Raw genomic sequence first — 16,874 nt, 5'->3', positions numbered from 1 at the left:
CAAAAATTAGCCAGGCATGGTGGTGCGCGCCTGTAGTCCCAGCTACTTGGGAGGCTGAGGCAGGAGAATTACTTGAACCTGGGAGGCAGAGGTTGCCGCAAGTCGAGATCATGCCACTGCACTCCAGCCTGGGTGACAGAGTGAGACTCTGTCTCAAAAACAAAAACAAAAACAAAACAACAACAACAACAACAAAAACTGACTTAAAAAATTAAATAATAAAAATATATGTAAGTAGGGGAGGGTCTCCAGAAAAGAATAAAATTTTTAAAAATTGGCTTTATACAATGTCTGACTTTACTTTTAGTCTAAAAACTTTGTGACATAAGGCTGGTAAACAGAAAACTCCAACAAGGACTTGACCATAGGACATATTAAGATGTTTATTACTTACTAAGAGTAACAGGTACAAATTTGCAACAATTTGTATAATCCAACTAGATTATAATTCACAGCAACATACACTAGCTCTAATCTGCCTTGGACACAGCTAAGTTTTCTCAATAGACTATTTTATTGCCAAACTTACATTCTGGCTTTTATAATCATGGTGCAACACCTAGTACAGTATACACCTGCAGCTTTGCTATAGAAATGCCCCTAAATGCCCTTCAGAGAGCAGAGGTGAATACTTTTTCATGGAGAAATGCCAACTTTTCTAAGCGAGTTCGTTTCAGTATTGGGAACCATTCCCAGTGGGATAATTCTACCACATGGTAGCCAAGCCGAACCAGTTGCCGCCTCTTCATGCTGTGCAGTCCAAGGAGATTCCTGGAGCCATAGCAGTATTGATTCCTGTTTGTAAACTGAATAGCCAGCTTCACTCTTGGGGTCTGCATGCAGGCTGGGGGGCATAGGCCAGCAATCTGCATGGCCCCTGGTTTATCTGCTACATTACAAAGGGAGCCCCCCAAAGGTACAGCTGCCTTATCTTCTAACTCCACGGGCTGATGCCCAGGCTCCGACTCAGTTTTGCCCTGGAAATGTCCTCTTGCTTTCCCTTTTAGTAACTGATTCATCAAATCATCTGTAAGTCTGACTGCCACATGCTTAAGCCGTAATTTGGCTACATTTTCAGCTGGTGTGGCTTCTCTATTAAATGGTAATGGCTTCAGGTTAACATCAAGCTGGACCTCTATGTCAGAAGATCGGGTATGAGGCAAAATCATATGGTGCTTGATGTACTGGGGCCCCCCCAACATGGTGTCAAGTAAAGAGAGAGTTTCTAAGAATTCAGGCTTTGAATTCATATCCTTTCTTGCTAAATTCCACAGCAATTCAGACCCCTCTTGCTGAAGGTGGGCACTAAGACGATTGCCTCTGTAATCTGGACACTCAATGCCTACTGCACCATCGAGAGTATACAGTTCCTTAAGGAGGTCAAACTTAGTTCTCTCCTGCGCTAACCTGACAAACCCTGGACTGAGAGCATAATCAATGAACTCTATTGGAAAGTACTCCGAAAACGCCAGGCCCAGCAGGCAGGTGAGCAGGTGTTCTGGGAACTGGCTGAATTCAGGCATCTTCCTGTGAATCTCATTTATCAGGCTGGAGTAAAATTCTTCTGCATTGGGTGGCTTATAATTCAGAGTTCCAAATGACCACAGTATCTTGGCAACATCTTTACTTCGACAGTGCACCACCCTAGGAGGCAAAGACGCAGCCACTGCATTCAGTACTCCTTCATCCAGGAAGCGTAAGGCCGAGCAGGCAAGAGTCAGGTGCATGACACCCTGAACTCCCAGGGAAGGAATTCGCTCAGGAGCAATCTCTCCAAACTGCTTCATGAAATTGATGTGATCCACGTGAGTGAAACGGAACATTTTAAGAATATTCACTAAGGCGTGACTACTCAGATGCTGCATGTCAGCACAAGCTAAGTCTCCAAATTTCCGCATGACAAATTCAGAGAGACTAGTATTTGATTTAAAGAACCCCAAACAGATGGTACCAACCTCCTCTAAATTGAGCAAATCCATATATTTAAGGATCAATGATTCCAATTTTTGCATTACGTCCTGGGATACCTGACGATTTTCACCTATAACATAAATTAAGTGAACTAGCTGGGACAAGGATATATCTTTCCAGTGCAAATTAAGATAACTAAAAAAAATTTTAAACAACCGAGGTACTCTGTGGCCTAAGCACCTCCAGAGATCGGCCACCAAAAGGAGCTGATCCACACTCATCTCCCATACCTGATGGCAACATTTGGTCTCATATACATCTAGCATAGAATGGGAATGAGGGATTCCTAAAATTACAAAAGCTTTTAAAATACTGATGAGATCCTGGGTATCAAAGAGCTCTATCTTCTTCACACTCAGCTGGCAGAGCAGAGCAAACCTGGTACTGCCCAGCAAGGCAGAATGCTGCTCTGGAGGCAAAGAGCTCAGCTTACACAAATAATCAGCAATGACTTGAGCCTGGAGATGATCTTGATAAACTGTAACTTTGTGCAAAATTAGTTCACCTTCTGAAACAGACAGGGGCTGACAAGTCTCGGATGCGTTATAGCTGTGAAGACGGTATTCTGGTCTTAGCTCAAGAAAAACTCGGGTGTCTTCAAAGGAATCAAAAACTTCTACATCCTCTTCAACAACTCTCGTGGTCCTGGGTGAGCCCAGCTGCAATGTGCTGGCCTCAGAGGAAGAAGCCTTGCTGAATTCCAAACCTCGGTGGGCACTGCTGGTTGTGAGGATATTCCAAGAAGAGAAGGTGCTACAAATGTTCTTAGCTTTCTTGGCAGAATGGCAGAGGCTAGTGTGCTCTGGAGGGTGTGGTCCCCCATGCTGTGTGCTGCTCACATTCCAATATGCCACACTTCGGGCTGCGCAGGAGGCAAAAGGACTGCGAAATGCTCGGTGTCCTAAAAGTTTTAACAACTTGGGAGTAGCTGCCATTCTGGTGTCAGTAGTGATCTTTTTGGCAGTCAGAATACAGTCCTCACAGGTTTGACCAGGCAATTTCTTGTTTACATGGTGCTTGATTAGAGCTGGGCGTGGAGGTGTTCCACAAAAACTGCCTGGAAATCTTCGGCATATCACAAGAGCCAGGGATCACAAATGACTGGGTCAGAATTGGTGCCAGATACTGAAAAAAGGGTAGATGAAGAATGAGTGGCTTCCACCTATAAGAGCACCCAAATTTACACATTATAAAAAATAGATTGAAACTACACTGCTGTCCACTCAAGGAAGTTCAATGCTAGTAAATACCTAAATCACATGACAACATATATCAAGGATAAATTGTGTGCTCTACGTAAAGGCCTAGGAAAACCCCCAACCCAGGGCACCCCTGGGCAGTTCATAGACTGCTGCTCACCAGACTTCCTTCACTGTACAAGGCAAGTAGTAACAGCTAGAGAAGAGATGATGCTCACTAACCTTTGACAGGAAGAAGGAAGGCAGATCTCTAGAAAGAAGGCTGGGAACGAAAGTGAGAAACTCATTCCATCTCTTTGATATCAAGGCATACAGGTCCTACCTGAAGAATAAGAATGTTTATAAAAACTGCTATGCTAATAGCACTAAGTAAAAAGTGGGATCTGGTATAAGAGATAATTCGCAGGCTAGGTGTGGTGTCTTACGCCTGTAATCCCAGCACTTTGGGAGGCCGAGGCAGGCAGATCACTTGAGGTCAGGAGTTCAAGACCAGCCCGGCCAACATGGTGAAACTCTGTCTCTATTAAAAATACAAAAAATTGGCCGGGTGTGGTGGCACACACTTGTAATCCCAGCTACTCAGGAGGCTGAGGCAGGAGAATCACTTGAACCTGGGAGGCAGAGATTGTGGTGAGCCGAGACTGTACCACTGCACTCCAGCCTGGGCGGAAAAAAAAAAAAAAAAGGCCAGGCGCAGTGGCTCATACCTGTAATCCCAGCACTTTGGGAGGCTGAAGCGAGTGGATCACCTGAAGTCAGGAGTTCAAGACCAGCCTGACAAACATGGAGAAACCTCATCTCTACCAAAAATACAAAATTAGCCAGGCACGGTGGTGCATGCCTGTAAACCCAGCTACTCAGGAGGCTGAGGCAGAATTGCTTGAACCTGGGAGGAGGAGGTTGCAGTGAGCTGAGATCTGGCCATTGCACTCCAGCCTAGGAAACAAGAGTAAAACTCTGTCTCAAAAAAAAGATTTAATTTGTTATATCCACAATAACTTCCCCTGTTCTTACAGTGCAAAACTGTTAATTACAAAACCCTGTCATTCTAATGCTGTTCTCGTACTTTTTTAGAAGATGCCTACTCTCCACTCCAAGAAGCTTATAACAGAATTTTAGTCACTATTACAGAGTAGACATAGCATAGTGGTGTAATTATAAAGTACACTAAAAAACTCACTCATTTTGGTGGAAGAAAGCAGAAGGTTAAGGGTCTGCTCACTGTTACTTCACAGGTGGGAAGCAAGGAGTACCTTAAAGCTGGGCTCAGGGTTCAGGGAACATCAATTGATGCAACTGCCCTGCTGACATCTGGAGGAGGCAGCTTAGCAATATTTCCAGTGAGTCGGGTGTTAATTACTTCTTTATTCTGCCTATGAGCAGTACAATGCCCATTTTTCTCCCATGGCAGAAACCATGAGAGACTATGACGTTGACTCTGCTATGCTCTCACTTTCCTCAATGCTTATTCTTTCTCTTTCCACTTAAGTGCCAAAGCCTAACAAGCAAGACCCAAGGAGACCTGAGTTGTCAACTGATGGACCAGACGGGGCTGTTGCTGCAGAAAACTCCATAAAAGTTCCAAGGGTGCCAGAATGATTTTCTGAAAAGCCTGCCCAACTCTGCTGTCAGCCACTTTCTTCCAGAGCCCATAGCCCATGAACCAAAGGACAGCAGGGCAGGCCAGTAGCTCTGTTCCTGTAGCCCAGCTACACAGGCTTCTCTAGATGGCAGGAACATATGTTTGAATTTCTGTGTGAATCAGAGCAGAATTCTCTCACACTAAATTTTTGTACACTTGGTTCTTTACTGTGGCTTGTGGACCATTCTTTTTTTTTTTTCTTTTTTGAGACAATCTCACTCTGTCACCCAGGTTAGAGTGTAGTGGCATGATAACTGCAGCTTTGACCTCCCAGATTCAAGCAATCCTCCCACTTCAGCCTCAGCCTCCTGAGAGAGAGAGAGAGAGAGAGAGAGAGAGAGAGAGAGAGAGAGAGAGAGAGTGTGTGTGTGTGTGTGTGTGTGTGTGTGTGTAGATGGAGTCTCACTGTGTTGCCCAGGCTGGTCTCGAACTCCTGGGCTCAAGTGATCCTCCTACCTTGGCCTCCTGAAGTGCCAGCATTACAGGCGTCAGCCACTGTGCCTGACCACCTGTGGACCATTCTGCCCATCAAAGCTATGGTTCAGGTCAAGGGTCAGCAAACTATGTCCTGGAGCCCAAATCTAGCTCTTCACATGTTTTTGTAAACAAGGCTTTTTCAGAACATAGCTAGGCCTAAAAAGCATTTTTAGTGTCTGATCCATTACATAAAAAGCTTGCTGATCTCTGCTACATACTACTATTTCTATAAATGCAGATGGCCTGCTTTTTAAAAATTAGAAAAACGTGGCCAAGTGCAGTGGCTCACACCTGTAATCCCAACACTTTGGGAGGCTGAGGTGGAAGGACTGCTTGAGGCCAGGAGTTTGAGATCAGCCTGAACAGCACAGCAAGACTGTCTCTACAAAAAAAAAAAAAAAAAATTTAATTAAAAATTTTAAAACTGTAGAAAAATAGTACTAAAATATTTTTTTCTTTAATATCTAGATGATAATTGAAGATTATATTCCTCAAAATAGTCATTAGGAAACTCAATTAATACTGCAGCACAAGAAAGGTGGAAACAGACAGCAGGATAGTCAGGTGCAGCAGTTCATGCCTGTAATTCCAGCACTTTGGGAAGCTAAGGCAGGCAAATCACTTGAGGTCAAAAGTTTGAGACCAGCCTGGCCAACATGGCGAAACCCCATCTCTATTAAAAATACAAAAACCAGCCAGGTGGGGTGGCACAAGCCTGTAATTCCAGCTACTTGGGGGGCTGAGGCACAAGAGTCGCTTGAACCTGGGAGGCAGAGGTTGCAGTGAGGCAAGATGGTGCCACTGCACTCCAGCCTGGGCAACAGAGATTCTGTCTCAAAAAAAGAAAGACAGAGATAGCAGGTAATAGAAATCTCCAGTTGACAGAACAGGGCTTTTAAGAAGACCTACTCTTGAATTTGGAATTTAATTTAATCCACCACAATGTGCAATTAAAGCCATACATCCTTCAAATCTGTAGTCTTCATCTCATTTTAGGAAGTAGATCCTGGCCAGGCACGGTGGCTCACACGGATCACTTGAGGTCAGGAGTTCAAGACCAGCCTAGCCAACATAGCAAAGCCCTGTCTCTACTAAAAATGCAAAAATTAATGGCCAGGCATGGTGGCTCACGCCTGTAATCCCAGCACTTTGGGAGGTGGAGGTAGGTGGAGCACCTGAGGTCGGGAGTTTGAGACCAGCCTGGCCAACATGGCGAAACCCTGTCTTTACTAAAAATATAAAAATTAGCCAGGTGTGGTGGTGCATGCCTGTAATCTGAGCTATTTGGGAGGCTGATGTGGGAGAATGGCTCAAACCTGGGAGGCGGAAGTTGCAGTGAGCCAAGATAGAGCCATTGCAGTCCAGCCTGGGCAACAGAGCAAGGCTCTGTCTTAAAAGAAAAAAAAAAAAGCCTGCAAATATAAGAAGAAGGGGAAAAAGACAACCCTCTTTTAAAAAGGCTAATGCCCTTTTTGGCCTTAGCCCACCTGCACCCAGGTGAATAAAAAAAAAAAAAATTAGCTAGGCGTGGTGGTGCACCTGTAATCCCAGCTACTTGGGAGGCTGAGGCAGGAGAACCACTTGAACCCAGGAGGCGGAGGTTCCCGCGAACCGAGATTGCACCACTGCATTGTCCCCTCAGCAAAAGAGCAAGACTGTCTCAAAAAAAAAAAAAACCAAGAAAGTAGATCCTAAAAAATAGCTTTAAAGGCCCTATTTTTTACAAAAGTGCTAAACTAAAGCAAAAAAAACTGAAAATGTCTGTCCAGAAGGAGGCTGGTTTACAGGATAAATATGTGGCAGGCATCAACATGAGAAAGTACACACAAATATTCAGTGGAACAAACAGCAAATAAACAAGAATTAACAAATATCTCTATAAATGATGTTAATTTTAAAACTACATTAAATAATTAAAATTACTTCAATTAATTCTACCGAAGAGTACTTAATGAAATTACTGTACGTGGTCTGGAAATAAAAGAACCATCTCCTAGAACATCAGTGTTTGGTGTAGCTCCAGTGTTTTGAATTCATGCGACTCTTTTTGATTTGTAAAAATAAAGGCTAAGATCCAAGATGGAAATATCAAGAGCTATGGCTGCCTGAGGGCCTCCTCTGTGCCAAGGCTTGGAGCCTTGTAAAAGCTGCTTTATCTGCCTTAGTTCCCATCCTTATAATATCTCTGTAATGTAAGTTTATTTTCCCCATATTATTGATGGGAGAGAGACCACAAGATTAAGAAACCTGCCAAGAGTTATACAGCTAAGGGACTGAGTGTAGCCAAATATTAAAGACTGTCTGACTCCCGAGCCCACATTACTGGTGTACTAGGGAGACAAGAACGGGTGTCAGGAAACACAGGTTCGCGGGGCAGTAGGGGGTGGGATGGCTGAACAATCTATGGTCTTCTAGGGCATCCAGGTGCCTCTAGGGAGCTGGAGGGTTAGAACTAGGTGAGCCTCAAAGTTCTTTCCACCACTAACAGTCTAGGATTCTAACTATCACTATGGTTTATACTGCAGGTTGAGTATCCCTTGTCCAAAATGCTTGAGACCAGAAGTGTTTCAGATTTTAAATTTTTTCAGTTTTTGGACTATGTGCTGTATACTTACCAGTTGAGCATCCCAAATTCAAAATTCCAAATTCTGAAAAACTCCAGTGATTTTTTTCCTTTGAGTATCACGTTGGTGCTCAAAAAGTTTCAGATTTTGGAGCATTTTGGATTTTGGAGTTCCAGGTTTGGAATGCTCAACCTATACTTTAAAAAAGAAGAAAGAGAAGACCTCAAAGGCTGAAATCTACATGAAGGAAAGAGTTGGTGGGATGCTGCAGGATCCAACTAAAGACAGCTACCACAATTGAAGACCTAAAAGCTGGCAGTAGAGATATGGGATCCAGAAACTAGGGTTCAATACAGAGAAATATAGGTAAACTCCAGGAAAAAGATGAAGGCAGATCCCAGGACAGAAGCTGTGAGCAGACATAAAGAGCAACTAGCTCATGCTGGAAGACACAGACAGTACCCAAGAGAGGAGAATCATACTTCTACTGGATAATCTGGGCACGATCAAGAGATGAGATATAAAGCCATGCTAATAACAACAGTAACAAAAATTATTAATGCTAGGGAAGACAAAAAAGTTATACAAGATAGACTATGTCATCACAGGCAAGATGCAGTGGCTCATTCCTGTAATCCCAGTACTTTGAGAGGCCAAGGTGAGAAGATCACTTGAGGCCAGGAGTTTGAGACCAGCCTGGGCAATGTAGTGAGATCCTCTACCTCTATAGAATATTTAGAAATTAGCCAGGCCTGGTGACACACACCTTTGGTCCTAGCTACTCAGGAAGCTGAAGTGGGAAGATTGCATGAGCCCAAAAAGTTAAGGCTGTAGTGAGCTGTGATCCTACCATGGCACTCCAGTCCAGGTGACAGAGAGAGACCCTGTCTCAAAAAATAAAGAAAGAAAGAGAATGTTATCATATTATACTCCCTATTCAGTTGAGAATAATACTAACACAATTTTAATAACATAAATCTTGGTATTAACCTAACCAAAAATTATGAGCAAACCTATATTGGGAGGATAAAGTGAGAAAAAGAGGGGTAGGGGGAGATTCATGATACAAGAGACCTAGAGCCCCATAATAAAAAAGTATAATTGGCCCGGTGTGGTGGCTCACAACTGTAATCCCAGTATTTTGGGAGGCTGAAGCAGGAGGATCACTTGAGGCCAGGAGTTTGAAACCAGCCTGGGGAACACAGCAAGACTCTGTCTCTATAAAAAATAAAGAAAACAGGCTGGGCACAGTGGCTAATGCCTGTAATCCCAGCACTTTGGGAGGCCAAGGTGGATCACAAGGTCAAGAAATTGAGACCATCCTGGCCAACATGGTGAAACCCTGTCTCTACTAAAAACACAAAAATCAGGCTGGGCACAGAGGCTCACTTCTGTAATCCCAGCACTTTGGGAGGCTGAGGCAGGAGGATCATCTGAGGTCAGGAGTTCAAGACCAGCCTAGCCAACATGGTGAAACCCTGTCTCCACTAAAAATATAAATATTAGCCAGTCATGACGGCACGTGCCTATAATCCCAGCTACTAGAGAGGCTGAGGCAGGAGAATCGTTTGAACCTGGGAGACGTAAGTTGCAATGAGCCAAAATCATGCCACTGTACTCCAGCCTGGGTGGCAGAGTGAGACCCTGTCTCAAAAATAAATAAATAGAAATAAAAAAAAAAAAAACTCCATCCCAAAAAATAAATAAGTAAATAAAAATACAAAAATTAAGCAGGTGTGGTGGTGCATGCCTGCAATCCCAGCTACTGGAAATGCTGAGGCAGGACAATTGCTTGAACCCAAGGGGTAGAGGTTACCCCTAGACCATACCACTGCACTCCAGAGCAAGATTCTGTCTCAAAAAAAATTAAAAAAAAAAAAAAAGGAAAAAGAAATACAGTAATCAATGGCAAAAGAAATAGTTGAGTAGTTAAAAGTACTTCCGCTTTGGGAGGCCGAGGCGGGTGGATCACGAGGTCAAGAGATCGAGACCATCCTGGTCAACGTGGTGAAACCCTGTCTCTACTAAAAATACAAAATATTAGCTGGGCATGGTGGTGCGTGCCTGTAATCCCAGCTACTCAGGAGGCTGAGGCAGGAGAATTGCCTCAACCCAGGAGGCAGAGGTTGTGGTGAGCCGAGATCGCACCATTGCACTCCAGCCTGGGTAACAAGAGCGAAACTCCATCTCAAAAAAAAAAAAAGTACTTCCGGGGAGTAAAAATGGAACCAAAAAAGGGAGAAAACCTGACCGGGCCCAGTGGCTGACATCTGTAATTCCAGCACTTTGGGAGGCCAAGGCAGGTGGATCACCTGAAGTCAGGAGTTCAAAAGCAGCCTGGCCAACATGGCAAAACCCCATTTCTACTAAAAATACAAAAAATTAGCCAGGCGTGGTGGTGGGTGCCTGTAATTCCAGCTACTTGGGAGGCTGAGGCAGGAGAATCTCTTGAACCTGGGAGGCAGAGGTTGCAGTCAGCTGAGGTCGCCACTGCACTCCAGCCTGGTGACAGAGCGAGACTCTGTCTCAAAAAAAAAAGGAGGAGGACAGGAAACTAGTATTTAGTGTTGCAAGCTCTATTGAACTATCTGACTGTTTAAACCATGTACATGTACAATTTTGACCAAAATTAAATTTACAAAATGCATGTATTAGCAGGATATTATGGTATTGTTCAAGATAATGAATGAAGTAACTTAATATACAAAGAAAATACTGAAAAGTTATTTCTAGTGCAAGCACTTTCTACTATCTGTAGAACTTCTTTAAAGATGTTCAATAACAGAAATGATAACAAAATAAGGAATCTTAGAGGCATGAAGGGACAACCTACAAATGGTAAACAGTGGCTACTTATTTTTTTCACCATGCAACATTTACAGTAACTCTATAGAAACCATATCTATATATATATATCTGAAATCGAGCCACTTCAGTAGTTGGTCTTGAGTACTGTGGAAAAGGAAAGAGAAACAAGGAAGATACAGAAGCAGCGGAGAAGAACAGTAGGGAGAAAAGACAATACAAAGAAGAGGCAGTCAGGATGTGTTGACCAGACTGTGAAAACACACCTGAAAGGGTTAGTTCCTCACTCAAGGACTCCCAGAGAATCCATAAGAAAGCTAAAAAGAGAACACTATGAGATGCTCAGGGTTAAATTAAAACTTTTTACTTTTTTTTTTGGAGACAGAGTCTTCCTCTGTTGCCCAGGCTGGAGTGCAGCGGCGTGATTTCAGCTCACTGCAACCTCTGCCTCCCTGGTTTAAGTAATTCTCCTTCCTCAGCTTCCCAAGTAGCTGAGAGTATAGGCACATGCCAACACACCTAGCTAATTTTTTTTTTTTGGTAGAGACGGGGTTTTGCCATGTTGGCCAGACTGGTCTCAAACTCCTGGCCTCAAGTGATCTGCCTGCCTCAGCCTTCCAAAGTACTGAGAGTACAGGCATGAGCCACTGCACCCAACTTTTTTCAATAAAAGTTCGAAGATACCTGATATGATTTCACAAAGCTCCTTTCCTAGTTTAAGTGCCCCAAGTATACCTTTCTTCCCATCTCCTTTTTAGGGGTCCTAACAAAACAGAGTAGAGCCTCAGAGACACCTGGACACTGTCAGTTCCAAAAGGCAATGCCCAAACCTCCCTGAATGATGTGATTTCACAGGACTGAAGCATCTTACCTTTCTCCCTTCCACATACAGGTCTAAGCAAGGCCAAATACCTTCATTTTAAACTAGGATCCAGAAGTTAGAGGAGTGGGGCCAGGCAGAGGAAGGCAGCTATGCTAACTGTAGACTGAGTATATGACACCTTAAACACATACAATTTACCAATTACCAGATCTGATCCCTCAATTCTAACACTTTTCCTTTCTATGTCCCAATAAAATTGCCACAAATAAATGAACACTCCAACCCTATTCGTGTCTCAACAAATAATTTGTTGAGCAACCTTGAGAATTAAAAAGGCAGCTGGCACAGTGGCTCATGCCTGTAATCCCAGCACTCTGGGAGGCCAAGGTGGGCGGATTATGAGGTCAAGAGATGGAGACTATGCTGGCCAACATGGTGAAACCCCATCTCTACTAAAAATACAAAAATTAGCTGGGCGTGGTGGGACGTGCCTGTAGTTCTAGCTACTTGGGAGGCTGAGACAGGAGAATTGCTTGAACCTTGGAGGCAGACATTGCAGTGAGCCAAGATTGTGCCACTGCACTCCAGCCTGGCGACAGGATGAGAATTTGTCTCAAAAAAAAAAAAGCAAAAAACTGGCCAGGCAGGGTGGCTCATGACCATAATCCTACCACTTTGGGAGGCCGAGGCAGGTGGATCACTTGAGGCCAAGAGTTCGAGACCGACCAGTCTGGGCAACATGGCAAGACCCTGTCTCTACCCAGAAAAAAAAAAGGCAAAATAAATGAACTTTCTCTAGGCACTGAGGTCTCCTGCTGAAAATCTACAAAACTTCAAAGTCCCTACTGAGGGCTTAGAGACTGACAGTAAGGACTCTTAGCTGTTAACGTGGACGTTAACTGGGCTAGACTCTTCTGTGTTTCCGTTTCCACATGGGAGCAGAGCCTATGATAGGAGTCTACCAGTACTGCAAAGGTGAAGCACTAGTGCGAAGGTGTTTAGGTCAAGTGTCACTCGCAAGTCTAAGCCAAACTAAAATTACTAAGTCTAGCAATCCATTCCTTCCTCTTTGTTCTAGATTCCATGCTGATAGGAGAAAAAATAGCATATCACAATTTGTGAAACTTTTCAGCTATACAGCCCTCCCGTTTCTCTTCTAAGACTCTGCTATTCCTCTATCAGAATGGCAAGAAGGATATGGATGGATATAGTATGACTAAGCCCTATAGATGATTCTGTTAGAGCTACTGCTTTTAAAGGGTTTAATAAAACCCTGTCTTTAGAAAACCTCTCCATGTAACAACAGGGAGTAGGCACTCATGTCCTCTCAACTCATCTAAATGGGACTTGTAGAGAAATTATAAAATCCAGGCAGGTAAAGAGAAGCAGCTGCATGGTCCCGTAACTGAAAGCTCAACAAACACTGGGTTTTATCTGCTTTTACAATTTGCAAGGCTGTATAGTACAGTATTTCAGACAAGCAAAGAAGGAATTTCAGAATCCTTTTGTTTTTTTCAGACAGGGTCTCGCTCTGTTGTTCAGTCTGGAGCGCAGTGGTGCAATCTCAGCTCACGGCATCCTCCACCACCCCCCACCCCTCATTGAAGATCGCTCAAGGATATCAAGCAATCCTCCCACCTCAGCTTCCCGAGTAGCTTGGACTGCAAGCGTGCCACCACGCCTGGCTAAATTTTGGCTTTTTGTTTTGTTTTTTTGTAGAGACAGAGTCTCCCAATATTGCCCAGGTTGGTCTTGAACTCCTGGGCTCAAGCAATCTTCCCACTTCAGGCTCTCATAGTGCTGGGATTACAGGCATGAGCCACTGCACCTGACCTTGGAATTATTTTATATCAAAGTTAACTTATGCACACAGGATGAATGGCGAGGCCTTATTAGGGACTAGCAAAATAAACCAACGGATGGGAAAGAAAATCATACTGACTAATAAGCATCAGACCTGCGTAACAGCCAAAGGCCTCACTTTTTCAGTTCTGTTATGCAGCACAGACTCTTCAGATTTTATTTTAGTCTACCAGGTAGTAGCAAAATCATCCGAGGACTTGCTCAAGATCATTCAAGATCATTCCAGAATCTAGTTCTGGAAAGGCGGCCATTCTTACTATTCACAAAGTGGAGAAAACGTGAGTTCAGATTCCAGCAGCAACAAATGACTGGAGCACAAAACGTCAGCCACAGTTGGTGCTAATGCAGCTGGCTATCGGCTCCACTGGATGAAGCACTGTCCAAGGGCCTGATCAGTGAAGCACCACCCGAGGAGACTGATGAACATATTTGATATAAGGGGACCCCAAGTTCCCTGAATCAAGACAGAAGAGCTGTGTCATGGTTTGCAAAGAAAGAGAAAGAGTAACTATTCTTACCCACGGAGAGAAACAAAGGGGAGAAGGCCATCAATACTACCCTTAGAAACTGCTAAAAAATGAGGGGAGGGGGGCGGGAGTATATATCCTATCATACTGATGTTTACTGAAGACTCCGCATCCCAAGTACTAAGCAAAATACTGTAGGGCCTTGCTACTCAATGTGTGGTCTGCGGGCCAGAGGCTTCAGCCTCGTCTGGAAGCTGGTCAGGAACACAGTATCTCAGGCCCCACGCCAAACCTACAGAATCAGAATCTCTAAGCGATTCGCAGGCACATCAAAGTGTGATGAGAGGCACGGCAGAACATCTCACTACATTCTCATGACAGCACCGAGAGACAAGTACTGTTACGATCTCCATTTCACAAAGGAAAAATCAAGGGTTAGATAAGCCCTTTGCCAAAGGTCACAAAAGTCAGGAGCGGCGAGAATCACTCAAGTTCTCACCACAGCCAGGCCTGCGAGAAGTACTCGCAACCCCGGCCAAGAAACGCTGAACAGGCCTCGGTGCGCGCCAGCCCTAGACGGGCCGGCAGGGCAAAAGGCACAGGCCAAGGCCCAGGTCGGTCGTGAGCGCAGGAGGCGGCCGCCGCGACCTCTTTCCCGGCCGCCGCCACTCACCTGATCCTCTTGAAGGTGGGCGCCGCAACAACAAACCCGGGACCCCGCCAGTTGCGGCGACACGGACGCTCCTGCAGCAACTCGAGCCTCACAGCCTCACTTCCGGCCAACTGTCCGCTACTTCCGCCTGCGGCGCGAGTGACGGGTGCGGCTGAGGCTCAAAAGACTCTGTTAGCGTTTTCCAAGGGCATTTTCCACTGGAGGACGTTGTTCAGGAGACTGGAGAAGTCTAGGACCTGAAGAGGGAAAACACCTTCCTGGATGCATCACTCTGGAAGTCATACAGTAGCTTAGACCCGGCGCGGTGGCTCGCACCTGTAATCGCAGCACTTGGGAGGCCAAGGTGGGCGGATCACCTGAGGTCGGGATTTCGAGACCACCCTGGCCAACACGGTGAAACCCTGTCTCTACTAAAAATACGAAGATTAGCCAGGCGTGGTGGCGCACGCCTTTAATCCGGCTCTTCAGGAGGTCGAGGCAGGAGAATCACTTGAACCCGGGAGGTGGAGGTTGCAGTGAGCCGAGATCGTTCCACTTCACTCCAGCCTGGGCAACAGAGCAAGACTCTATCTCAAAAAAAAAAAAAAAAAAAAAAAAAAAAGTAGCTTAGACACAGGTTCAAATCTGAGGAGCACCACTCAGGGTTTTATGGCCTTGGGAAGTCACATAAATTCATTATTATTGTTATTTTCATAGAGACAGGGGTGGCAGTGTCTTCCTTTGTTTCCCAGGCTGGTTTCAAACTCCTGGGCTCATGCAATATTCCTGCCTCAGCCTCCCAAAGTGCTGCGATTACAGGTATGAGCCACTGCACCCAGCTCACATAAATTCTCTAAGCCTGTACAGTGAGAAAAACAATGCCTGTATTTATTTTTATTTATTTATTTATTTTGAGACAGAGTCTTGCTTCATTGCCCAGTTTGGAGTGCAACGGTGCAGTGGTTCACTGGAGTGCATGGTTCACTGCAGCCTCAACCTCCTGGGTTCAAGTGATTCTCCTGCCTCAGCCTCCTGAGTAGCTAAGACCACAGGCGTGCACCACCACACCTGGCTAATTTTAACAATGCATTAGCCAGACGAGGTGGCTCATACCTGTAATCCCAGGTGTTCCAGACCAGCCTGGCCAATGTGGCGAAACCTCGTCTCTACTAAAAATACCAAAAAAATTAGCTGGGCATGGTGGCGGTCACCTGTAACCCCAGCTACTCAGGAGGCTGAGGCAGGAGAATCACTTGAACACAGGAGGTGGAGGTTGCGGTGAGCTGAGATTGCATGACTGCACTTCAGCCCGGGTGACAGTGAGACTTCGCCTTTAAAAGAAAAAATGCATTAAAAAAATGCGTTTATAATAGAGATGTATCTGTAAAGTGCTCTCAGGAAAAGAGCTAGTGACATGATGGATAGATGAGCCTGCTAAGAGAAATGGATGTTGAGCTGGAACTTAGGGAGGCCAGAGCTATGGCGCATGAGCCAGGGCAATCCTCCACCTCCCTAAAAAGGAGGGCTGGCTGGGCGCGGTGGCTCACGCCTGTAATCCTAGCACTTTGGGAGGCCGAAGTGGGTGGATCACCTGAGGTCAGGAGTTCAAGACCAGCCTGGCCATGATTGTGAAACCCCATCTTTAAAAAAAATAAAATAAAATAAAGGAGGGCTAGGTAGCCAGGCGGGCGCGGTGGCTCACACCTATAATCCCAACACTTTGGGAGGCCGAGGCGTGCGGATCACATGAGGTCGGGAGTTCCAGACCAGCCTGACCAACATGGAGAAACCCTGTATCTACTAAAAATACGAAATTAGCTGGGTATGGTGCCACATGCCTGTAATCCCAGCTACTTGGGAGGCTGAGGCAGGAGAATTGCTTGAACCCGGGAGGCGGAGGTTGCGGTGAGCCAAGATCCTGCCATTGCACTCCAGTCTGGGCAACAAGAGCGAAACTCCATCTCAAAAACAAAAAGGAGGGCTGGGTCCTACTGGGTACATATACTGACACAGCTGTCAGTATAGGTATAGGTACCTAGACAAGAAAGAGATTCTACTAAGCCTCTACCTATCAGAAAGGCCTGGCCTCAGGCTGCCATTCCTGAGAGCACTTGAGATCTGCTTATCAGGGTTTTTGTATCTTGTCAATGCCTTGGCTCTACCAGTCCACACATCCTAAGGGCTGTGAGGGAGAGTTGTGAAATCATTTTCCCTCCAGGACACCATCTTGTCAGGAAGACAAAATCAACGTAGGGAGAACACGTCCCTGCAAGGACTTGCAAGCCTGGCATCCCAACTCCTGAGCTCTGGAAACAGCGCTGTTTGAATATGTGGAGCCCCAGACCACAGACACTACTGCTTGGGAAGGGTTCTCTCACTCAGGCCAGACCAGGGCAAACACTGTTCATTGC

General features: G+C 45.2%; 2 protein-coding genes across 4 annotated transcripts in view; both read right to left on the bottom strand.

Annotated features, from left to right (window-relative positions):
* Positions 1 to 14,572, bottom strand: part of UBOX5 (U-box domain containing 5) — a 46,329-nt gene extending 31,757 nt beyond the window's left edge. For all 3 annotated transcript variants that reach the window (XM_012455339.3, XM_012455342.3, XM_012455341.3), the window contains exon 1: positions 14,485 to 14,572. The gene's annotated coding sequence lies outside the window, so the exon portion shown is untranslated. The remainder of the gene's footprint in view (positions 1 to 14,484) is intronic.
* Positions 359 to 14,576, bottom strand: FASTKD5 (FAST kinase domains 5). The gene is made up of 2 exons (XM_021665761.2): positions 14,485 to 14,576; positions 359 to 3,096 (listed from the first exon to the last, which is right to left on the bottom strand). The coding sequence occupies exon 2, from the start codon at positions 2,904 to 2,906 to the stop codon at positions 612 to 614; it is 2,295 nt and encodes a 764-aa protein (XP_021521436.1). The 5' UTR covers positions 2,907 to 3,096; positions 14,485 to 14,576; the 3' UTR covers positions 359 to 611.
* Between the last annotated feature and the right edge of the window lie 2,298 nt (positions 14,577 to 16,874).

This window comes from Aotus nancymaae, unplaced genomic scaffold (genome assembly GCF_030222135.1).
Source record: "Aotus nancymaae isolate 86718 unplaced genomic scaffold, 86718_ANA_hifiasm-v0.15.2.pri h1tg000029l, whole genome shotgun sequence".
Lineage (NCBI taxonomy): Eukaryota > Metazoa > Chordata > Mammalia > Primates > Aotidae > Aotus > Aotus nancymaae.
Note: the sequence above shows the minus strand (reverse complement) of the source record. Positions and strands in the feature narration are given on the sequence as shown.

What these genes read in the sequence shown, in the direction of transcription:
- FASTKD5 (XM_021665761.2), bottom strand. Translation starts at nt 2,906, where the DNA reads ATGGCAGCTACTCCCAAGTTGTTAAAACTTTTAGGACACCGAGCATTT.